Source organism: Urtica dioica, chromosome 9 (assembly GCF_054948205.1).
Source record: "Urtica dioica subsp. dioica isolate 48M chromosome 9, U.dioica_male_clone48M_v1_H2, whole genome shotgun sequence".
NCBI classification, from domain to species: domain Eukaryota; kingdom Viridiplantae; phylum Streptophyta; class Magnoliopsida; order Rosales; family Urticaceae; genus Urtica; species Urtica dioica.
Window position 1 is genome coordinate 15,608,802 of NC_142764.1, and position 25,284 is coordinate 15,634,085.

The window sequence follows — 25,284 nt, forward strand, 5'->3', positions numbered from 1 at the left end:
TAATTATATGAGTGGCATTGTTAATATAAATTTTATTTCTAGAAATATCTTGGTTTGAAAATTCACCACAATTTTAAGAGAGTTCCGGAAGAATCAAGGGGAGGGCAACATTGATAATTTTATTAATGTATGATCTGATGCTCTAGATTGGATTTTTTTCTCGATTTCTTTCATAGGTTGATGTCAAGCCAATATATATACACGTATATATAGACAAAAAAGTAAAGTGAGGCTACCGAATCAGTATATGCACAAAAATCTAGAATTGTAACCAAGAAGAGTGTATACGTATCTGGAAATTTTGCCGTCAGTTTCATAATTTCGAAGAATTTTTTTTTTTAAAACTTGATTTTAAAGGATTATTAGTAATTTCAAAATATTAAATGGGTATTTCCGATACTATTCACTGAAAAGTAATATTTGAGAGAGGCTCTCTCTTCTGTGTGTATATATATATATATATATATATATATGAAAGTACGGCACGATTACTTATGTAATTTAAAAACTTAAATAGGTATTTTTGGAAAATTTTAAGAGAAAATCTCGATCACTGTAGCATGAACAGTGAAATCCGGGTTTTGCTTTATATATATATAATAATACGGGCTGATAATCCTTCTCCAGGATTGGGTTTGTCTGGGCCACTAATTTATTGGGCTCAAATTATATAGGCACATCACTTTTCTGAAATTTACCTAACGTACGTCTTGTAACTTTTTATTATCTCAAATTACTCTCTTTTTTCGACCCTAAATAATCATTTTTCTTGATGTTAATATAAGTTTTTTTTAATTATTATTTGCTGTTTTTTTTTACTTTTTCCAACTTTTTTTTTTGAAGCAAAAGACTAATTTTATTAATCAACTACCATCGACACAAATCAACATTTCAAACTCAGATGGTATAACATCACGAGACATACAATCAGATGAGAGCCGAATCAGCCTTACAAACCAAGCCGCGCATTTTGTTGTTTTTTTGTTTTATAGTTTAATTTATATGGAAAATAAATTTTTTACAATTCAAAATAAAAGATAAAAAAAATCATTCGCATAACTTTAGATTTCACGATCAGTTCCTATGTGGATTTGAAATTAAAGCTTGATTGTTTTGAGTCTTCTTTGTTGTGCTCGTAATTCTTTGAACTAGATTGTGTGATTTCCAAAGTTAGTTGAGTCAAAAGCTGGACTAATCATTTAGGTTTGAGCCATAAGGTTACTAACATTTTCTAAATATATTTTTTGTATAGTATTTAGAAGAAGCGCAGAAGAAGGAGAAGCGAATGGTGAAGAAAAAGGACAAGTACTTTATTCACCACACTGCCATACTTTGCGCCAAAAAGGGCGATGCTTGGCTTGTCAAGAATTTTTCAAAGAGGGCTTTGGAAGAAGGAATAATGTGGAGTTGAAGTTATCTTTGACGAGATAACCGTGTTGAAGTGGAGAGAACCTGGCTCACTCGATCTTCACTAGTGACCACACACAACAAATCATCTCTTTTGATTTTGTTCAGAGTTCTACTAGAGAAACAACCATTGAGTAAAGGCAGGCCCACACACAATTTTTATATATGTGTTGGCCATTCTATACTTTACTAAAACGGAGCAAAAGTTGATTTACTATAATGTCCCTAAAAAAATTGTTAATAGAATGCTTTTTGATGAACAAAATGATTTGGATCTTTTGGGTACTAGTTTTTGTCTTAATTTAATGTGTCAATATGTACAATTGTATTGAAGAAAATACGGAGCAAAAGCTAATTTACTATAACCTCCCTAAGAAAATTGTTACTAAAATGCTTTCTGCTGAACAAAATGATTTTGATATTTTGGGTACTAATTTTTCCTTACTTCAATATGTCAGTTATGTACTGGTCCTCGTGGGCATGACATGCAATTGTACTGTTGTACACCAATATTTGAAGAAAATAGTAAAACATGTGCGTTGCTACGGGTTATATTGTCTTTTTTTAATTAGCAAAAGAAATTTGATAATTTTGTGTTTCTTTTTTATGTGTATAGTTTTTAAGCAATCTGATATTTTTCTTGTGTCGTTAGTCAATCTTTTTTTAATGTTAATTACATGATATCTATATGTAAGTGGACCAAAAGAACAGTCTACATAATAGAGATATTTACTCTTAAAGAAATGCACTATTTACACTAAAAAAAAATTATACGGTATCGATTTTTAAAAAGAAGTATTTCTCATACACACATATTTATATATATATATATATATATATATATATATATATATATATATATATATACACACACACACACACATGCATTATTCCATTAAGAAGAGTTTGACAGACATTTCAAAAATGTTCCAGTTTTTTGGGTTGACTCATGCGACTGCAAAAATAAAATTCATATAAGCACTCAGTTCTTACAAGTATCACGTGTTACTCAAAAGGATCCTCCTTTAAGAGGAAGTTCGTCAATCAAGATCTTTCTCCCAGAGGAGCTATGAGAAAAGCCATTATTCATGAGGAGATCTTGTCTGTCGAAGCTTTTGGTGTTCCTGCCATAACAAATATCTCATCCAAGGCGACATCAAGCTCACTCTCAACAAGTCCAAGAAGTACAGTGAATAGATTGTTCGAGAAGTGTTTGTGATTATCTATGAAGACTTTGGAAATGAGGAGAGTAAGTCTTATGGGCTCATTCACATAAGAGGAAATGAGATGTATCTTTCCCCTGAGAAGATTAACTGTTTCTACGGCTCTGACAAAGTTCAGAATTTCAAGTGGGAGGAAGATTTGACAAGATTGTATGTGCTATGTCTGGGGACTGAAGGTGGCTCTTAGGAAGACTTCGAGATTGACAATTGTATGTTCTCTACCTCGCTCAGTGTGAAATATGTTCTTCTTTTTGGTATTGATATCAAGAACTGACTACTTAGTGTTGATCCATGGAGACTTAACAAGATGATGTGTCAGTTGCTCTATGTTGTTGGTCACAACATAAAGGTTGATATTGGTCAACTTATCTTTGACCAGATTGCAGCTCATAGTCTTCCAGGAAAAGAAAGTCTCCCTATTGGATTTCCTTCACTAATCTACGTGTTAGTGATCTTGCATTATCTTGAGATGACAGTTGATGAGAGTGATCTATCCAGGGATCCCAAGCTCTTTCAAGCCGACCCTAGACATCTTTCAAGAAGTCTCATCAATGATCTTGACGTCTCATTTCCACCTCCGCACCTCTTCCAGAGGTTGACGATGAATGAGTAGATGAGCTTCGTGAAGATTACGAAGTCTACAGCGACCTGGATTCAAGCTCCTTTCAAAGCCAAGACGGAGACGAGAAAGAAGAAGAACAAGAAGAAGTGCTCTACCCCTACACATCCAAAGAGTTTTTAAATTTTTTTTTTGGTTTGTTTCTTTTTTAAGAATTTTAAGTTTTTTGTTGTCAACTTAAACTGTGTATATTTCCTTGGCCTGTCTTTTTATGGCAAAAAGGGGGAGTATTTTTTGTTAATCAGAATTCAATTTTTTTTTGGGTTGTAATAGCTTGGCTATAACATTGCTGACTATGCTTTTACTTCCGTACTTTCCTTGAACATGAACATATTTTCTTTTGCAAGAAACACTCTGCGTAGTGATCATGTTTGTTCTGTCGTAAAATGCCAAGAGGGAGATTGTTATTATTTTGTATGGCATAGTTTATTTGGAAAAACAAATTATAACAGAGTTGTTCAAGCTGGAGCGTCAATAAGTTGTTCATGCAACTTGCAGTCAGGGTAGTTGCGTCTTTTTCCTTACGCAGAAATCATGTAACTACCACGTTGGTTAGCTACCCGATTTTCTTGGAGATGTAGTCTCGAATCTTTAGGGATTCGATTGATTTTGTTTCCACGTAGGATTTCAGAACCTAACCATATATAAATCCACCAAGGGTTTGTATATTTGGTTAACAAGGTTCTTCCACTGTTTGGCTATTCACGAAGCCGTATTTTCTTTGCTTGTCTTCTCATTCCAGAGAACTTCATCGACAACATGCATTTATTAACTCAGAGCTTTTGTATCGTCATACTAAGCTTGAGATCATGTGTCGTATAGGTGTGCTATTGATCTTCGGTGAAAGATCGGAGTAATACAGGGAGATGAGTCTTTGGTTCAAGGCGGGCTTGAATCCATACCCACTGGAGATAACCATTGAAGAGATGTGTTAGAAAGAGGAGTTTTGTCTAACTTAATATTCGTATAATCGTAGTTGGTTGAGATAGTGGTGTAAGGGATAAACTTTTGAATCACTCGACTTGTAAATTCAAATTTAATAAACGAGCTACCATTGTTACAATTAAATTATTGAGCGAATTATGGTCCTATGAGTTTATCGAATTAATTTAAAATATTTTAAGGTAATGGGAAATCTCGGAATAAATAAAGGATTATCGAGTTCGTCTCGAATAATAAATTATTTTTCTAAGAACTATTCCGGAAATTAATTTAAGAAATAAATTCTCAAAGACGAGAATTATTTCCGTAAAACATTAAATATATTTAAATTAATCGAGATTGAATGAGAAAATTCTCGGTTTAATTATATAATTAAAATCCGTTCGGTTACGGATTTAATTAAATAATTATGTGATGAAGGATATAATTGTAACAATTTTCAGGACCCAGTTGAAAATTAGGGTTTATGGATTTTAAAATTTGGGGGTTTTTTTTATTTATGAACGTGGTTGATGATTTAGATATGTTTTCCGGATTGTTTTGTGCTCAGATTGTGTTTGAGATTGATTGTTTGGAATTATTTTTTTATTTTTGGACGTTTTGGTATTTGAATTTGATTTGGCCGTGTGAGGTTTGGCCGTGTGTTTTGGAAATGACTTGTTCTTGGTTTAAATTGGGTAGATGTTGTTGTTGTTGTTATGGGTTCCAGAATCGTTTGGGCTCGTTTCAGATTTGGCCGTGTGAGGTTTGGCCGTGTGTTTTGGAAATGACTTGTTCTTGGTTTAAATTGGGTAGATGTTGTTGTTGTTGTTGTTGTTGTTATGGGTTCCAGAATCGTTTGGGCTCGTTCCAGATTTGGCGATGATTCATTTGTTGATATTTTTTTTCTCTCTTTGAGAATAGCCGAGCATGATGGTTAGTCTCGTGTCGTGAGTTTCGTGCGTGAATCTGAGAATTTGTGTTTCGTTCAGAGTTTAAAGTTGGTTTGTCATAGTTCGATGATGATTCGGAAGCTGTTGTGGCATGTTGGCTCGTGATGGTTCGGCTGAGAGTTTTGTTGTGAGTTCGGTTGAATTATTGACATGTTTTTGTGAGTTTTGACTGAAGTTTTGAAACTCGGCCGAATTGTACAAGAAAATATAAATCGAATATGAGAAATCTCGTTATGATATGTTTCATTTGGTGTATGAGATGAAATTTGAGTCTGGTTATCGGGATTTGAGAACTGAGGTTTGAATTGGTTTGTTATGGTTAGTGTGATTTGAGGGAATTAACGTTCGTTATTTGGTTGAAATGATTTGAGAAGCAAAATTTGATACTCGGTTAATTCGTTTTCGGTTTGGAAATGATTTGGCTCGTTTGGTTGTTTCGTTCCGGTTATGGTTGGAAATTGTCAGTTGTTAGAGAATTGGTTCGGTTTGTCGGAGTTTTGGAAATCTCTTGGGTCTCAATGAAAGATCGAGAATTTGGATTTTAGGATTCGAGTCGGGAATCAGTATTATGTTTTGACTCGATGCTTGTTTTCTTAATTTCACAGCTTGTTCACAGATCGAGTCGGGCGAGCAAGAGCCGACGTTATCGAAAACATCGAAGCCGGAAAGTAAAGAATTCAGAAAAGAGTGGATCTTGATCTCACTCATGAGTCGTGTTAATCGCTTTGTAGCGTTTAGACTTTGAGTTTGATCGTAGATCTAATGATTTGGATATTATGTTAAATAATTGTGAAATATTTAATTAAAAGATGTTCGAGAATTTAATTTCAGTTTATTATTTTGGAATTCTCGGTTTGTATGATTTTGGATTAATTATTTATTTGAGACTCGAATTTATTTCATACTATTTCTTCGGTACGAACACGTACGGGTCTTAAATAAGTTTAATTTCCAAAAGATCAGGAAATAAGAAAATTAAATTATCGAATCCCGACAACGAACCTTAATCTCTTCAACATTTCCGAATCGAATAACTAATTAAGTTTCAACTTTGGATTCTAGTTCTCTCGACGCTCCAGGACGTGCTAAGAGTCTCGAAAAGCGTGTGCAAAGCGAAGAAACTTATGAAGTTAACAAGTTTTCAGACGAACTATTCCGGGTGAGTACGGAGACCTAAGTCAACTACTTATCAAGGGAATAACCCTGTTTACGTGTATTTTACGACAAGGGTAGGCGAAAGCCTTAAAAACGAATAATCTCAAAGATTAAGGTTTCAGCCTTTTTTCTTGAAAACTTAGATCGATTTCGCTCAATAAGTTCAAACACTGAATTGTGAGACCCAACCTCTGCTACGTGATATAATTATCCCTTAAGTTATGCACTTGACCCGTTAGAACGGGGGAAACAAGAGAACAGTGATCAACTCTCGGATTCGAATCGAGGGTAGAAGTACCGGGAGTCACGTCTCGAGTCTTCAACTTAAAACACTAACGAGCATAAAAGGAAAATGATATTTCTTTCAGGATTTATCCTGAGTCGCTCTCCTATAAGTAGCATAGGTGTGTACTCTGAGTGCTGCAGAGTACCCAAACCATAATGACTTGTTGTCAGTGGTACCTACAAGTCATTGACTTGTATCGAGGACCATGTCGGTCCGGATGACGCTGAGTACTCAAGCGGAGGCCTACTGAGTGCCCCGTACTCCCAATGAGATTGCTTCTCGAAACGTGTGACCATTGCCGACTGGAGACTCAAGCGGAGGCCCACTAAGTGCCCCGTGTCGCAGTGGGATGGTAATCGTAAATCGAGAGCTCATTGCTGGAAAAGTTCGGCCGCGCGACGTCATGATGAAGACGGTACCACTTGTGGATCCCAGACCAATGATAAAACTCTTAGACCGCTGTACGACTGCTACTCGAAGTCTAAGGCTGGTCTCTTGTCAGTTTGAAGGTTATAGCGGGGGATGTGTGCACACATTATCATGCTCTAGAACTAGTTAGATTTGCATCCTGCATTCTTATGTGCCTGTTTGCACGTCACATGATATCACATGGCATTAGTCGTTTTTCTTTCTAAGTTAGACTCCCACGTACTGAGTCAATTGACTCATAGTTTTATGACCATTGATAATGTAGAGAAGGGCAAGGCGGCGGTGTAAATAAGGAAGCTGAAGACGGAGACCGGACGTGTATCTCTTGACCTATGGGCTAATGGGAACTCACCCGTGATCAATCTTTTATATGATAGTATCTTGTTGAACTCATTCCGTAATCTATGCTCCTAAAACTATCTCCTGTAAATATACGCGAACCCATGAGTTTATATGTATATATAAAGAGTCGTTATGAGACTCAAAGTTCGAATTGAGAAAAACGAAAAATTTCCTCGGGTTTTTCATATAACCACTTTTGATACTTATGTATTATCGTGTTATGTTTAATGTAAGTATTATGATTATTATGTATTTGCTTAATATTATATATTTATATGATGATTATATGATATGTGACGTTGACCGACGTCGCGGCTCGTGAGCCAACGGGCGCTCGCGGGTCGTGACAAGTGGATTGCTTTTACTCGGACATCGCAGTCCCCCTGAGTAGGTTGTTATACCGAACAGGGTTACCAATTTGTCAGTGTCCTTTAGTGCTTTCTGTTTGATTGTTTGTCTTCATAGTATTGTATCTAATCTCCTTATAACAATCTGTTGTTCTACAAGTTGTTTAACCTAAAACTTGAACAACCATCTTAACAGTGTTAGTTAATTTCATAAATAATACACTTAACTTAGTTACATGTATGTAACTAATATATAGTGGTTAGTTACAAACCTGTAACTAAAACACAGATATTAGTTACAAATATGTAACTAATGCGATTAATTTAGTTACATGTTTGTAACTAATTCACATATTTAGACTTGAGTGCAGAAAAAGCTTGCATGTATTCGATAAACTTGTCCGATGTACCCGATAAGCTTTGCATTCGAATCCACACAAAGAGTCGTGTTTGTTCGCAAGGCTTTTTCTCGTCGTTCGTAAAACTATTTTGTCATCCTCTCTCAAGAAATCAAAGATCTTTGAGATCGAAAACTCCAGAGCTTTGACAATTACATAGTTCAAAGATTCGACATTGTTGAAAGTCATGATGGGTACCATTTTTTGCTGAAATACGTGCGAGCCTACTTTTCATGCCCTACATTTCAAATTCTCGGAACCTCTTGATGAAGCATACCCATAAACTTTTCCCACTTGACATGTGTGTACGCTTTCGTCAAACCTTTGAATTTATTCCGCACATTTTTCAATAGATGGAACATGCAATACCCATGTTCAGATTCTCTAAATACCTTTCGAACAGCCTGAATTATTCATTTGTTCATATCCAACACAATGACCTAATGTTACATCTCTCCAATTGTTTTTTTTTTAACTGTGTTAAGAAGTAAACCCACGACTCACTCGACTGTTAATCACCAACACCAAAGGCAAGTGGATAAATCTGTTTGTTTGCGTCCATCCCCACAAGTTGAAGAACGCGTGCCTTTATAGTTATTCATCAAAAAAGTTCTGTCGATGATAATTACAAGAAAAAGATACTTCCATCCCATTTTCCATGCGCTAAGAGACATAAAGAAGTATCTAAAACTACAAGAACATACAATAGTCACAAGGTCGAATGAAGAACCTGGATTGACCGTCTCCATCATGTACCTCAATGTAGGCAGATTTGCAAACGAATCATCCTCAATCTCATATAACAATTCTAGAGCTTTCTCTCTAGACCTCCAAGCTTTTTTTTATAATTCATTTGCACTCCAAAATCCTGCTGCATGTAAGCCATGATGTCTTTCGACCTACACGCCGATAACGTTGGATCTTAAAGCTTGTGTTTCACGGCCTCCCCCACAAAAGACATTGTTGCCTAACGATGATTTCTTTGCTTGTATTGTGCAACACAAGTATGATCATAATTGAACCTACAAACATCAATCACAAGGACAAATTAGTTATACAAATGTGACTAATACTATTTAATTAGTTACAAATTTGTCACTATTTACAGGAACTAGTTACATACTTAATAACTAATTTCCAAATTGTAGTTACATTCCTGTAGCTATTAATTAATAGCTACTTCTAGGATATTAGTTACACTCATGTAACTAATATCTGTAACTAATACCCAGATATTAATTACATGAATGTAACTAATAATGTAACTAATACTGATGGTTTAGTTACTTGAACGTAACTAAATCATATACATAGAGACTAAATTGTAACTAATTTATTATATTATCAAAGTAAATAATATAATGAATTGACAATATTACCTCATTATATGAAATAATAGGATTTTCCTCAATCTAACTGTCTGAACGGTCCACATACAAGACTTATCATATATTAGATGTTCTAACATTGAATGTAAAATGATTGTTGATTGTAAACATGCTCAAATATTTTTGCAAAGAAACTTTGTTAGCATACAATTCTCCTTTAAATATCTTTATGGGAGAATGTATGTCCATCACGTCTAACAGCGTGGAATCTAATGATGGAACTATTAAATCTCGTGTCGATCCTTGAGAAGGAGGATGACTGCTTGGTTCGCTGGCGGATGGAGAAGGTTAGCTCAGTTCACCGGCGAGTCGATAAGGCTGGCTCAATTCGCCGGCGACAGAAAGGGGCAGTGTCGGTTCGCCGGCGACTGGGAGGGGCTGGCTCGGTTGGTCGACCGGCGAGAGGCCTGTCTCAGCTCTTTGATCGGCGGAGGGGCCTGTCTTGGTTCACCGATAGGCAAATGGGACTCACTCTCACTCGTCTCAGACATGTTGTCGTCGTCGAGGATATCAGAATCACGACTCATCACAAGCGGCAAGCTACGTACTCCTTGATTTTCATACCACTCTCTCTGGTATTCGGAGTGGAACCAACACCGGCAGAATTGGTCTTCAATGACTCAATTTTCAAAACAAGAGACATTTTTCATGTATCTGATTTCTCTTTCCAAATATGCAAATAACATGCCAAACTAATGTCGGAGTCAATTACTAATGATTTTACTGCCCATTCTGTTTCGTATTTAACGTGGAGCTTTTGAGTTTTTTTTATAGAACTTTTCACCCAAACACGTGAACAATGATTTTAGGAAATCCTCATACTTGGTCATTGGCGGTATTAGGGCTGCATATGCCTCACCGGGATGATAATAATCATCTCTGAGCCATTGACCGCTATACTTGACGTACGTAAATATATCTCCTTTCATCACCACTGCACAATAATAACAAGCACAATTCGTTACACATCTGTCACTAATTATTACCTGGCAGTGTGGAGAATTAAGTACATTAACGTAACTAAAAACGAAAACTAGGGGAATTAATTATAGAAAAGTAACGAAAACTTCAAGCAAACCTTGGTTTAGTGACATATATGTAACTAACGTCAATTGGGTTCAATTTGGGTTTAAAAAGTGCAATGATGTAAATCTGAGTTTCAAAACTTTTTGTTTTCCAGATTCTATACGTTGTAGATGAAGAATCCGAGACTTACTTTTATAGCTTGGGGTGGTAGATGCAAATCAGGGACGAAAATTTACAACAAAAACCGTCGGTAATTTCCTGATTTGGATCCAGCCCGGTCATTGGAAGAAGCGAGCGACCACTACTATTATCTTCATCGGAAAAAGATGACGAGAGCTATTGTTCTCTTGATCGGAAAAAGCTGACGTGAACTACTGTGCTGATGGTCGGAAAAGGCTGGCAAAATATTTTGGGACATAAAGAAAGAGAACAACGGCGATGAGTATAAGACATATGAAGGTGGAATGAAGAAGAAGAAGATTAAATGTTATGTAAAAGTGAGAATGTGTGGGAGAGAGATGAAAAAGTGGTCCGTTGTAAAGAGAGAAAATTAGGAGCTTATTTAGGAGGTAGAAGTTGTAAATACGAGTTTATAACAAGGTTAAAATTGGTAAATTTTATTTCCATCTCTTTTGTCTTGCTGGTTCTCAAGTCCAGCCTATGCCTTAGGCAACTTAGGTCATTGCCTAAGCCCTCATAGTTTTTTAGGGAAAAAGGCCCAATTTTAATTTGATTTTAACTTTTTAAGGTCCCAATATTGGACTTATGTCAATGTCTAGCGATAGTGTGTGTACTACACATCCCTAACAATTGAGAATCACAAAAGATTTTGATGTTTCTGTAAGTGACATAGATGTTAAAGAATAACAGTATTGGGCTTCTTCACAATAAATAAAAAGACCCAAATTTTGAGGTGGAAACATTGAGGCCAAAAAGCCATATTGTCCCTCCTTCTTTTTTTTTTTTTTTTTTTTTTTTTTTTTTTTTTTAAAGTTAGTGTATTGATAGCGTCAAGGTATTTAAGTATCGAATATAGTTTGAGACACCGATGGACATTATTTATTTATATATTAAGAAGATTGTATATAATAGGTATCAAGTATTTGTAAGAAATGAATAAGGTTGAATGTTATACTTTTAAAACATATTATTATTTTTTAATATTTTTCTTTAAAAAGGCATAATATTTTATTTTCGCCTAAGGCCTCTGAATGTATTAGGCCGACCTTGGTGGTTCTTAGTGATTGAAAATTGGTGAATATTTGATGGTTCTTGAGTTCGATTGAATGTTGTATTTAATTGGTAAGAGTTGTATTGACGAAGAAGAGTGTCTTATTGAACGATACTAGTTGAGACGTTTATCGTCAGAGTCAATATAGATTAGCAGAATTTGTCGTCAAAGGGAGCTTTCTTAACTATTCGTCGTTCTTGGTTCAGAGTTGTTGCCATCCCCACCACTACAAGACTATTTCCATTGTGCACAACAACATCGGTCGACTTCGTCTTCAATGAAGAGTTAATTTTTTTTTTCTTTCTCTTATTTGTATTTTTCAATAGTCTAGACATGACTTTGCCTTTTGTACATTGGATATTTAATCAGTGTCGTTTTGAATTCTATTCTTAAGATCATAAATTTATATATGAGATATTTATTTGTTTATTTATTTTTTATTTTCTTTTCAGGGATTTCCATGAGATAAATTCCTCTAGAACGCAATCGGTAATAGGACATGTTCTTTGAGAAGATCAGTAACCCATTATTGTTGGATTTATTGTAATTGTGCTTATGATCCAATTTTCATCTTCTTTTTTTTTTAAAGAGTTTTGATTTTTTTTTTTAACTTAATTTTTATTAGACAAGTCTTTTTGACTTTTATTAATGTATTCATGTGCAGAGTGATAATTGCAATTCATCATTTACACTTCTCATCAGCTTTTAAGCGAGAAACAAGACTAGTTCTTAAGTATTTTGATATTATTTGATAGTTTTTAGTGTGATTTCAAGTTAGGAGTATTTAAAGCATACATACGTGAAACTTTTAGAGCGATTTGAAGCCATGCAGAGACGATTTGAAGAAAAGAGAAAGTTCAAGCCTTGGAATCAATGCGACGCATCGTGGACCCGACGAGTCGAGCACTCAATAGGATGCACTATCATTCCAAAACAAAGTTACTCAGAGACTCACACTCACGCTGCGGCCGTATTGCTAAGGACACGACACGCGTACGTCTGCCGACCCTTACAAAAATTTAAGGAAAAAACCATACTTTTCTATGTAAACCCTAGCATCTAGTGTCGCTGCCTTCCCATGGGTTGTCTGAGGCATCTTCTGGTCTTGGCCATGAGTGTTCTCTTCGACCTGGGGGAAGTTAAAAAATAGCTCAACCCTTTCCTTCTTTTCATCCTAACCTCTGTACCATGACTGTCGTTGGCCCTCTTCTTCTTTTATCCGTATCCGCCTTCCTCGTAAAAGAGACCATCGACGTTTTTGTCATCTTCGGTAGGGCCCTTGATTCTAGATTTGGGTTCGCCGCTTGCAACGAACTTTGAGATCCTGAGATCGTTTCCTATAGCGATGCTCCATGGTTCGTTGGTTCTCTTGTCGTAGATGTAGCACAACTCGGTATTTTCTCCTCCCTTTTTGCACGGGATTGGAGTTCGATTATGCTTGGTTTTGATGGAGAGATGAGGTGAAGTGATTCCATTTGGGCTATGGAGGTAGCATGTCCTAATCCGGTTCCGTTTGTTAATAGAAAAGACTCGTGGAGGCTTTCTTTGAAGAATATTGTTGTGTTTTATTATTGTTTGTTTAACGTCCCTTTTGAAGTTAAAATTACTATTTTTTGGTTGCTGTCTTATGTTTTGAATTGGAGACGGAATACTCATCGTCCACTTTCCCACTCGAGAAATTTTGTTAGATTTTTACCTATAAAACCTAAAGATATGTCTTCATCTTGGTCAATGGACCGTGATTAGTTGGATCTCTCCACCATCCATTAAGGGTTTTATGAAAGAGTTTGATTTATGCTCTATTCTTATTGTGTTTCTTGTGTACAAATTAGACTATTATCTGTACTTGGCGTTAACGGTAGATCTTTTTCGATCTAAGTCTTTATTATTCATTATATCAAGATTGTCTAATGCTGTATTTGTGGATGTTATTCTTATTTTTTAGTAGATGGTCCCGATCCATTTTCCTAAAAACAAAAAAGATATCTCACATTACAAGAAATTAGATTTTTGAGAGCTAAAGTTTTTTATTTTTAGATAGAAATAGAAATTATCGACAGACTGAAAGATAAAATCAAGGAACAGATCATTAAAAAAAAAAAAAAAAAAAAAAAAAGCGGGTAATGCGAAGTGTTTCAAAATTGAAAACTTTCCTTGTTTTTCCTTCTCCTCCTTCAATGTTATGTTTCCCATCAAAACCCACTTTCACACAACAACACACAATCGCAGTAGTACCACTACCACCATTAATCCCTAGAATAAGAATCGCCGTCGCGTCCGTACGAACAATGTCGTCTTGGTCGTGCGAACAGTGCACTTTCCTCAACCCTCCGTCTCAGAAATCCACCTGCCTCATCTGCCTATCGCCATTCCCATCTCCTCCGTCGCTGCTTTCCTCGTCTTCCTCGGTCCCGAAATGGTCCTGCAAGTCCTGCACTTTCCTCAACCCTTACAACAATCCCAACTGCGAAATCTGCGACTCCAGAGCTCCGATATCGTCTCTCTCGGCCTTCGAGGACTTGAACGACATTGAGACTGAGTCCGACGCGGCCGGGTTCGGCTCCGTCTTCTTTCCCTTGCGGGCTTGCAAGAGAGCTAGGGTTTCGCAACCCGAACCGCCATCGGAATCGGCTTCTTCGTTAGGGTTTCGACCGGTCCTCAACAAAAATGCCTCCGATGACTCTGCGGTGACTGAGTTGGGTAAGTTTTAATCTTTTCTCGATTGCTTTTGTGTTTACACTTGAATATCTTCTAAAGCTTTATTCAATTTCAAAAGTTTTAGTCTTTATGGATTTCCTTTAACCATTATAGAAGACGCTAATTCTAGCAAGGGTTCGAATGCGAACACGATAAAGGTGTTGAGCTACAATGTTTGGTTCAGAGAGGACCTTGAACTCCATAAGAGAATGAAGGCTCTTGGTGACCTTATCGAACTGCACTCACCCGATATCATATGCTTTCAGGTTTGAATGTCCATTGAAATGTGTAAAACATTTTGATATTATTAATTTTGAAATCACCAGAGTACTCACTCAGTGGCTCTGCATTATTTCCAGGAGGTCACGCCTAACATATATACCATCTTCCAAAGCTCTAACTGGTGGAAAGTATACGATTGCTCCTTATCGAAAGAAATAGCATTTTCTAGCTCCTATTTCTGTATGCAGGTATATGAACCCACTCAGTTATATATTGCCTTCCTAGAAGTTGAATCTTTGGTGATTTGTAAGTTTGAGTAAGGTGAGCTTCAAGATCATACCTAATGGGATTACTATGCTTATTGATGCCTTAGGCCCGAGTGAGTCTCTTAAGTAACTGATTTATCATCTGTCAGAAAGTTTTGCTTCATCGTGATTCATTTCGTAGATCAAAGAATGCATATCCTTTCACAACAATTGTCTTTTCGAAACCCGGCCATCTCTTGCTCTTATGGCCGTACATGATTTGGGAGAAAGACACTTTTTTCCTCTAGCCGTGATTTTTCTATTTCGCTATTGTCATAAGAATCTTTATTTTTTGTTGATTAAGGTTGGTTTTTTCTTTCATACGTATCATAAATTTGATTATGGTTATTGTTGGAGTTTTGGTCACACAAATGGGCTTGGTCGGACCCAGAAGGTCCATGATGTGACAAAATTTGATATTCACAGAACGGGACATAGTTATGGGTAAAGGGATTGGGCCAATAGATCCAATCCCAATTTGAAGGTTTTCGGATTTTCATCACTTCTCTTCGCTTTGAATTTCAAACTCTTCAGTTGTAACCTACTTATGGGTTTTCCACGTGTATCTATACTATATCTGCGTGCTCTAGATTGATCATATTCTACAATTTTAGTGTCATCAATTCATAACAGTTATTCTTGTTACAGCTAAGCAAAGTGCCAGTAAAGTCGTTTAGCTGTAGGCCCTTTCGGAATTCCGGGATGGGAAGAGAGCTCTGTATAGCCGAGATCGAAGTCAGCGAGAAAAAATCAATCACAGTCGCGACTAGCCATCTCGAGAGCCCTTGCCCGGGCCCTCCCACGTGGGACCAGATGTTCAGCCAGGAACGCGTGGCTCAGGCCAAAGAAGCCCTCGACTTCCTCCACAAGAAACGAAACGTGATTTTCGCCGGTGACATGAATTGGGACGACAAGCTCGACGGTCAGTTTCCTTTTCCCGACGATGACTGGACCGATGCCTGGGCGGAGCTGAGGCCGGGCGAAAACGGGTGGACTTACGACACAAAGTCAAACAAGATGTTGTCCGGTAACCGAACGTTGCAGAAGCGTCTCGATCGCTTCGTCTGCAAGTTGGCCGACTTCGAGATATCTCGAATCGAAATGGTCGGGTTGGAAGCGATCCCGGGTTTGTCGTATATCAAGGAGAAGAAGGTGAAGAGCGAAATTAAAAGGTTGGAGCTTCCTGTCCTACCCAGCGATCATTTTGGTCTGCTTTTGACGATCTGCAGCCTCTAGTGAATCTGCTTTATGATGTAAATGACTCGAGTACGTAAGGAAAACAAAAACGGTTTATTTTGTGGAGCTCTTTGACATGCTAAGCATGCAATTTTGTATAGATCGCCCGCTTGGTGATTTAAAGCTCTATGGTTTTGTATGGTTTTTGTCTTCAGCTATATGCGAAGATCTGTGTAATCCGTGCTCTTCAAACTCACTGCGAAAGATAGAAGATGATGCAGAGATTGTATTTTTTTTTTATAGTGAAGTTTTTCCATCAGTCGGTTTGTACAAAAAACTGAACCCTGTGTATTGTACAATGACTATCTTTGAATATTTCATCGGAGCAGGATTTGTTCCTAATTCTCGTGTCACAAGCAATTACACAAGAATGGTAGATGAAATGAAAAATGAAAATGAGCCCAAGAATATAATATAGGGAAAATATGAAGACTATCTCTCGTGTTTTATCGAAATGCGAGATTTATCTCCTCTATTTATAGAAATATCAGACATATCCATTTAGTATGATATAAATGACATATATCTCCCCTAAAAAATGTTATATTACAAATATCATCATTTTCGTTTATTTTTTACAAAAAAAAAATTTGAACTCCCCAAAATACCCTTAATAAAATAAATATTTATTTATTATTTTATTTATAAAAAAAAATCAAAATCTCTCTTTATAAAAAAATCCTTTACTTTTTATAAGGAAATTTTTTAATTTAAACTTTTTGTATATAGAATAGAAAATAAAAAATTATTTCATTAAGGGTATTTTGGGGAGTTCAAATTATTTTTTTGTAAAAAATAAACGAAAAAAGAGTGATATTTGTAATATAATATTTTTTTAGGGGATGTATATGTCATTTATATTAAACTTAAGGGATATGTTTGATATTTCTAGAAATAAATGGGATAAATCTCGCATTTCGATTAAACACGAGGGATACTGTTGATATTTTCCCTATAATATAACCCATACCATTGAACGGTAGATGAAATGAAAAACGAGTAAGAAAGTTCACGAGCCGACGAGCGTGGTGATGAACAGAGCCCATGTGTAATTAAATTTTGTTCCAGGCTGGTGACATTATATAGTTCAAGTTGTGTGATATCTCATATCTCAATGGCTTGGAAGTCAAGAGGAGTGAAACGATTTAATAAAAACAAACACACATAAAATATAATAAAACTAAAACGATTGCGGTGAGCGTGGATCGAGCCCATGTGTAATTAAATTTTGTTCCAGGCTGGTGACATTATATAGTTCAAGTTGTGTGATACTGATATCTAATATCTCAATGGCTTGGAAGTTAAGAGGAGTGAAACGATTTAATAAAAACAAACACACATAAAATATAATAAAACTAAAACGATTGCGGTGAGCGTGGATCGAACACGCGACCTTCAGATCTTCAGTCTGACGCTCTCCCAACTGAGCTATCCCCGCTAGATGATGAAGGAAGTACGTCAATATATAAACTTTAGTTTAAAACGTACAGTTCAGAGGTGTACGATTAATGCTTTAATGTCAATGGCCAAATTTGGGACCACTACACTCGATTGAATATCTATATTAGATTGACCGACACTGAATTATTATTTTCATTTTTCACCGTTTCTACGAAGATATGAACACGGTACAGCTGTACGGTACTATACGAACTTGTATACTGAAAACAAATATTTTAGCTTAAGAAGATAATTCATGATCACAAAGAGATGTTTGGCAAAAAATAAAAAAAGGTAGGAAAGACTAATTGTAGGAAACTAAATAAATCATATCTAGAGAGTTAGTATGCTTACACATGTACTTACTATACAATCATTTATTTATTTTGTCAACATAATTTGATTAATATATCTTAAAATTATTCGATTCGGTAGTATAAACTGAGATTGAGTTTTTTTTTGTAATCGTAGTAACTTAGGTCAATCGATGACAGCAATACATACGTGCAAACGAGCTTTTGTAATTATACGCTGTTGTTTTGTACTCATATGCTGTTCGATAACTGTATTTTTAAATTTATTTTGTTCTATCCAATATAACAAATAATTGTATTTTTTTTAATATACTTTTAAAATTAAAATATAGATCGAAATTGAAATGTTATACCGCAACATAATATGGTTATGGAGTGAGTTTATAAGCATAAATTTTTCCCACGTATGGCTGGACCGTCTTCTCGTACAGTGGCGGACTCGGGTGAGAGGCCTAAGTGGCCTGACTCCCCCAACAAAAAATTTCAGGTTTAAAAAAAAAATTATTTAATTTTTTTTTTCAGCCTACTGGTCTCATATAAAATCACATGAAGTCTTTTGAACTTTGTATTTAATTTTAAACAATGAAAACTCATAAGTTATAGCACGTGAATCGGTAAACCCAATGTCTTTGAGATCACGAGACGACAAAGAGACTTGACTTATTCAACTCTCTCTCAATTGGTTTCCAATGTAAAGTAATGGTTTAATTTTAATATGAGGATCATATAGATTAAAAAAAAATGAGGATCCTTAATATAATTTCACTCTTAATTAAAAAAATGTAATTACTGAGTAAGAGTTAGGATTAGGAGTTAGGTTAGGACTCACTCAAACTCAAACCAAGATTCTGAATCCACTTACGTGTCACTGACAGCGGTCCATGATTGGGCTGAACCTTTATTTTAAACTTTATAGAACTAGATTAGTATTATATTACCTTTTTTTTATTAACTTTATTACTGATTAACCCCAGTTCACTTTGCTCTCGATCTATATCTCTCCCTTACAAATACTGACCTCTCTCTACTCTCAGACAAAACCCCTATACAGCTATTACAGACTTCAAGAAAGGAAAAAAAAAGTATGAACATACATTCAGAGAGAGGATAGAGAAAGTCAGAACTCAGAACCCCACACAGCACAAGGGTGTTCTTGAGAAATCACACCTTCATAATAATAATATATAGATCTTGTGATACAATAGATCTAGAATATATAGCTAGCCACATTATCAGTGTGCTTTCTTGTCTTCAACACATTTCAGAAAAGAAAGTAAAGATGAAACATCACAGCTCTCTTATCATTTTCCTCATTTCGGCTGTGCTTTTGCTTGTCAACAACAATGGCGTGAATAGTGAAAACCCTTACAGATTCTACACTTGGAAAGTCACTTACGGCGACACTTATCTTCTCGGTGCTAAACGACAGGTACAGAGCTTCGTTTTATTTTTCATGCCGTTTTTAATCTATCTATAGCTTGGCATTGTAATATCTCACTGAAGTAAATGATTTTATTTTTATGTAATGTCACAGGCGATTTTGATCAATGGCCAATTTCCGGGGCCTCAGATTGACGCTATCACAAACGACAACTTGATAATCAACGTCTTTAACTACCTTAACGAACCATTTCTCATTTCATGGTAATTTCTCATGATTTTTCTACCTTTTTTTTCCCATTTATTTAGCTTCTGTTAGTTATAGTCTGCTGAAGAAAGTTTGATTTTCCGCTACCGGATTTCTCTAAATCTTTTTGGCTGAAAAATGACTAACATGTCCCTGCCAACCTTGGCTCAGAGTAGGGTTATTTTGGTCTTTTATTTTGAAACACCTTGTATTATCTTTCCCACCCATGAAAAATAATATAAGAGGAAAGGTTCGGATTAGGGACCAAACAGCATCTTTCCCTTTTTGAGTACTTAAGTTTGTCGGACTGAACTCTTTGAAAGTTTTGATCACATTTATTGAGTAATCAGAGAGTTTTCTTTAGGACTAATTAAACTCTTGTTGTTGTTGCTCATTGATTAGCCATGGTTCATTGGCAACATTAAGGAAATTCAATAATTTTTAGTTCCTTGAAACGTGTCTACGTTTATGGCACAATTTTAATATGTTTGTTCTTTTGGTGAGTTTTACGTTCCACATGCTGATCTCTGACTCTCTCCATCCCTGCATCATAAAACAAATAATAAAATACACAATGCATGTTCATATTTTTAGTTATAATAAATTGTTGTGTTATAAAAACAAAATTACGAGATCTACCATTCAATGCAATATTTTTCTTGCCCAAGAAATGCAAGATAAGGATTTTCAACAAAAGAATGCGCATGTGCATTTGTGGCCACACTATAGGAATAAGTTGTTATTTTCACAACTTGTTTTTTGTTCATTTATATTTCAACGTGAGCTTTTATGGGATTTAGCTGGGTATACGCGTGTGGACCCACCTCCACAATAACACTGAATTTTATCGGAGTAAATTGCGCTAGTCCCTTTTTATATATTTTGACCAATTTTATTCTAATCGTATTCACATTCATAGTTATGGAGAAAACTGAACTCTACACTTTAGCATTTTCTAAGGATTCTATTTTGAAGCTTAAGAAAAAAAAAAACTTCTATTTATGTCTTGAATTTGTCACCCAATTATACCATTGAAAATATTTTGTGGTCCAAACGTTTAAATTAATTTTGAAAGCCATACCCTAGTTTAAGGTAATCAAGTTATTAAGCAATTCAAGCTATATATGATGATGCTGCTTATTTTGATTAGAGGGACTAAAAAGAAAGACAAAAAAAAAAAAAATGACATACCATCTTATTAAGAGCCCTTATACCTCAGCGGGCAATTTATACTAAACTATGAAATGACTTAATGATTAAAGTGAATTATTATTAATCAAAATGGTTAATGGGGTAATTATGGTGGGGCAGGCAAGGATTGCAGCAGAGGAGGAACTCGTGGCAGGACGGAATGCAAGGGACGAACTGTCCGATAATGCCTCGGAGAAACTTCACTTACGTCCTTCAAGTCAAAGACCAAATCGGATCCTACTATTACTTCCCGTCTTTTCTCTACCACAAAGCCGCCGGTGGTTTCGGCGGCATCAGTATCTACAGCCGCCCCAAGATTCCCGTCCCCTTCCCTCCTCCGGCCGGTGACTTCACCGTCCTCGCCGGCGATTGGTCCAAAATAAATCAGGCCGTATGTTGAGCATTTCACACCTTTTTTATTTTTATTTTTTATCAAATATAATTAATATACTACTATTAGAGCTCATTTTTTAATTTTCTTTTGCTCTTTCTACTTGTCTAGTTAATGAGACGGATTTTGGAGAGCGGTCACAAACTTCCGTTCCCCGACGGACTTCACATCAATGGCCGAGGTTGGAACGGCTACACCTTCAACGTTGAACAAGGTACAACTATTACATTCCCACATAAAAAAAAAAGATAATAAACATCTTCTCTTAGTTCAAGATGTAGAATTTATCTCCATTATGGCGAGCGAATAAAAAAAAAAATCTAGTATAATTTCCGAACAAATGTTAATTATTTTTTTTCTTTGATAACTATGTCGATTAGGGAAGACGTACCGGTTTCGGATATCGAACGTGGGGACCGCGACGTCGATAAACTTCAGAATCGAAGGGCACTACTTGAGATTGGTGGAGGTGGAAGGATCTCACACCCTCCAAACGACGTTCTCGTCCATCGATCTCCACCTCGGGCAGTCTTGCTCGGTCCTCATCACGGCGAATCAGCCCCCGAAAGACTACTACGTCGCCGTCTCAACTCGCTTCACCACTCCCGTCCTCACCACCACCGCAGTCCTCCACTACCGAAACTCCTTCCGAGCTGTGTCTGGCTCCGTCCCCGGCGGTCCCACCATCGAGATCGCCTGGTCACTCAACCAAGCCAGATCTATCCGGTAACAAAATCAAAGCTTCTTATTTGAACTTAGAATACCAATCTTTAAAATGTCGTCGAAAATAAGTTTACCAAAGAGTATACTCGTCGGTAAGCCGTTTAGGGAGTGGCAAGGCCAGGAATTACAGTCAGGGGGCAAATTTGAAAAAAATAAATTCAAGGGCAAGTTTAGAAGCATCAAATAAATTAGTACTAAAAATAGAAAAATTGATAATATAAAGTAAGAAATTACAATTTTCAAAAGTTAAGGAGGCAGCCTGCGTCGCCCGTGGGTATTTAAATTCATGAAAATTACCACAAAAGAAAAAGTTACGGACATTTTAGTTATTTAGCCAATTTCAAACTTGATTTTAAGGAACTAGTCAACGTTTCATTTATTTTAGTAAATTAGTCTTTTTACCGTAATTTACCAAAATTAACGTATGAAAATTCGAAGGAAAATCATGTAAAATACTATATTATTAATGAAACTACCTCATCAAATGTGGCTAGATTTTAAACATATCCGAAATGTTAGTTAGATTGTAAATTTAACGTTTCAAGTAGCGTAGTCCGTGAGATTTTTCCTCGATTTAAGAGATTCAATGCTTATTTTTATATATAGAATGGATCTAGCGGCAAGTGGGCCGAGGCCGAACCCTCAGGGTTCATACCACTACGGGCTGATAAAGCCGGCACGCACAATCATGCTGGCAAACTCACACGCGGTGGTCAACGGCAAGCAGAGATACGCGGTCAACGGGGTGTCTTACATTCCGGCGGACACTCCCCTGAAACTTGCTGACTATTTCAAGATCTCCGGCGTGTTCAGCCTCGGAGGCGTCCCCACAACCCCCTCTTCGTCCTGGGGTAGCCCCGCTCTCAGGACCTCAGCCATGTCAGCCAACTTTCGCGACTTCATCGAGATCATCTTCCAGAACTGGGAAACTGAGGTCCAGTCGTGGCACATCGACGGCTATTCCTTCTTCGTTGTCGGGTACGTAATAATTCATTTGCTGATTTTTTTTTTTTGCCCCTCGGGCTAGGTTACTTGTGCAGCAAGAAATGTGATTTTCGGGTACTTTTGATGGATCAGGATGGACGGAGGACAATGGACGCCGGCGAGCAGAAAGGCGTACAACTTGCGCGATGCAGTTGCTCGTTCCACTACTCAGGTAATTATTGCTTTGCACTATAAAGTAACTAATTAAAATGATGTGTTAACTAAATTAATATTGAATTCTTTTTTATTTTTATTTTTTTGTGTGTGAAGGTTTATCCGAAGTCATGGACGGCGATCTACATGGCATTGGACAATGTGGGAATGTGGAACGTTAGGTCGGAGAATTGGGCTCGGCAGTACTTGGGACAACAGTTTTATCTTCGGGTTTTCACGTCCTCAAACTCGTACAGAGACGAAGCCCCTATCCCAAGAAATGCTCTTCTATGTGGCCGGGCTAAAGGCCGTCGCACTAGGTCGTTATGACTTTGATTGACTTGTTTGGAACTTTTCTTTTTATATTTGTTTGTCACGAGAGGGTGACATGGTATTTTTTTTATTTTTATTTTTTCGCGTTAATGTATTTAAGGGGGGGCAAGGGATTAAGTTTATTTAATTTCTTGTCGAGGTAGTTCATTTGAGGAAACGCTTCACTGGAGCTTTTATTTTAAGGCTATTTCTCCGCTTGGCTTGGTTTGGGTTATGATATGACACTGTGAACCGAACTAGTGTCCGTGGATTGTTGTAATTTATCATGCTAATGAGATGAAATGTATGTCTCTGTTTCTAATCGAGTTATTATGCAAAAATTGTTCTGAAATAAAAAAATGTTACTTCGTTTTTACTTGGTGTGATTTGGTTGGGTTTTGGGCAGTTTAACACTATATATAATGGGAATAAGAAAGTGGAATTACGTAGAGACTCGCTTTCGTGTATACTTGCAAAGCAGTGTTAGATTTCACAGAAGAATGGCAATACAGATACGGAGAACATAACGGTATATTATATACCATACCGGAGTTGCCTTCGTCCTACGGGCTAAACCCCCAAATATCATTTTTTTTACTATTATTTATTTTGTTATTTTCATTTCGTAGTTAAATAAGCTTAGATTGGCTCTCCTTAAACTGAAAACAAAAATCATTTTATCCGGTATTTTTTAAAATATTTTTTTACGAGGAATTTTTTTATTGCAAGCTTTAGTTTCAAGTTTCAACACGTACAGCGCTAGCGAAAGTATTCGATACGTTGTTAGTTAACTTGAGTTTCTCAATTCTTGGGAATAACTTATTACCCTTATTGAGTAAAACCTAAGTCATATCAAATGAAACCACCTTGCGGTGTTTCAGTTCAAGATTAAACTACAGGTGATTTGTTTCATAGCTTTCAACTAAACGGTAAACTTTACACGACTGGCAGATAAGCCGATATTAATAGCTTGCCTAACTCCACAAGTTTAATATAAAAACCACATTTTTGTTCAATGAATCTTAGAAATTGATATAGTACGTCAATTCAATTTTCTACCATTAGGAGAACATAAAACAATTTTTATAATAATGTTAAGCAATATATGAGTTGTTATTAATAATAATAGAAAATTCTCACGAAATAAGTCACTTGAAACGTTGAATATGTAATCTAACCAATGTTTCAAATATGTTTAAAATTTAGTCATATTTATTGACGTGACCTCATTAATCAGATAATATATTACATTAAAAAATGCTAACCATCCCGAATTTTTAATCGGGTTATTCTTACGACTTGACGTGTCCTGCTGACATGGACATTAATTATTATTTAGATTTAGAATTTTTTGTTAGTTGAGACTTGAGAATTCTAAAAGACATAATTTCAGTAATGTTCACACTTTTTCTCGTTCTTTCCTCTGTTCATTCATTCTCTCTCTCTCTCTCTTCTCTCTCTCTCTCTCTCTCTCTCTCTCTCTCTCTCTTTTATAACATCTCAGTTTATCCATTTTTTTAGGGAAAAATCAATTATCTTCATAAAACTATAATAATGGAATCACACTCAATACATGAAGAAAGCCACAGAGGGCACGAAATAACCGCCATTTAGACAATGAATGAGATAAACTATCGGACTCGATCAACGCTGTGAGAACTCCCAACCGACCAGCCATTCCGACGAGCAAATCTTGATTCCTCCGACACCGAAAGGCAGCTCGCCAAAAAATATTCCGATTTTTAAATTTATATTTACTTTAAAAAAATACTCCGATTCAAACAAAACTATCTAGTTGGTTCCATAGTTCCATATACTCATATACATTCCAGAGAGCCACGAATGGATGATACTATTTCCAATGATGTTCATATTTATTTTTTATTTGTAATTATTGGTGTTTTTATAAATTTTTTGAATAATTATTATTTGTGATATTTGAGAAATTCAAACTTTTTTTATGG

General features: G+C 36.2%; 2 protein-coding genes and 1 non-coding gene across 4 annotated transcripts; 2 read left to right on the forward strand and 1 right to left on the reverse strand.

Moving 5' to 3' along the window:
* Positions 1–13,728: 13,728 nt before the first annotated feature.
* On the forward strand, positions 13,729–16,423 carry LOC149385263 (endonuclease/exonuclease/phosphatase family protein). 2 transcript variants are annotated; one of them, XM_089627588.1, is made up of 4 exons: positions 13,729–14,425; positions 14,537–14,688; positions 14,782–14,892; positions 15,598–16,423. In XM_089627588.1, exons 1-4 carry the CDS (start codon positions 13,849–13,851, stop codon positions 16,183–16,185), a joined length of 1,428 nt encoding a protein of 475 aa, XP_089483714.1. In that variant the 5' UTR covers positions 13,729–13,848; the 3' UTR covers positions 16,186–16,423. The 2 variants fall into 2 exon arrangements, with proteins under 2 accessions (XP_089483714.1, XP_089483715.1); XM_089627589.1 differs by having other exon boundaries at positions 14,540–14,688.
* Positions 16,424–17,550: 1,127 nt separating this feature from the next.
* On the reverse strand, positions 17,551–17,623 carry TRNAF-GAA (transfer RNA phenylalanine (anticodon GAA)). Its single transcript has one exon. It is a non-coding gene; the product is annotated as a tRNA-Phe (tRNA).
* Positions 17,624–18,950: 1,327 nt separating this feature from the next.
* LOC149385265 (protein SKU5 SIMILAR 14-like) lies at positions 18,951–23,642 on the forward strand. The gene is made up of 8 exons (XM_089627587.1): positions 18,951–19,368; positions 19,474–19,583; positions 20,878–21,148; positions 21,260–21,362; positions 21,529–21,874; positions 22,478–22,849; positions 22,949–23,027; positions 23,126–23,642. Exons 1-8 carry the CDS (start codon positions 19,219–19,221, stop codon positions 23,336–23,338), a joined length of 1,644 nt encoding a protein of 547 aa, XP_089483713.1. The 5' UTR covers positions 18,951–19,218; the 3' UTR covers positions 23,339–23,642.
* Positions 23,643–25,284: the final 1,642 nt, after the last annotated feature.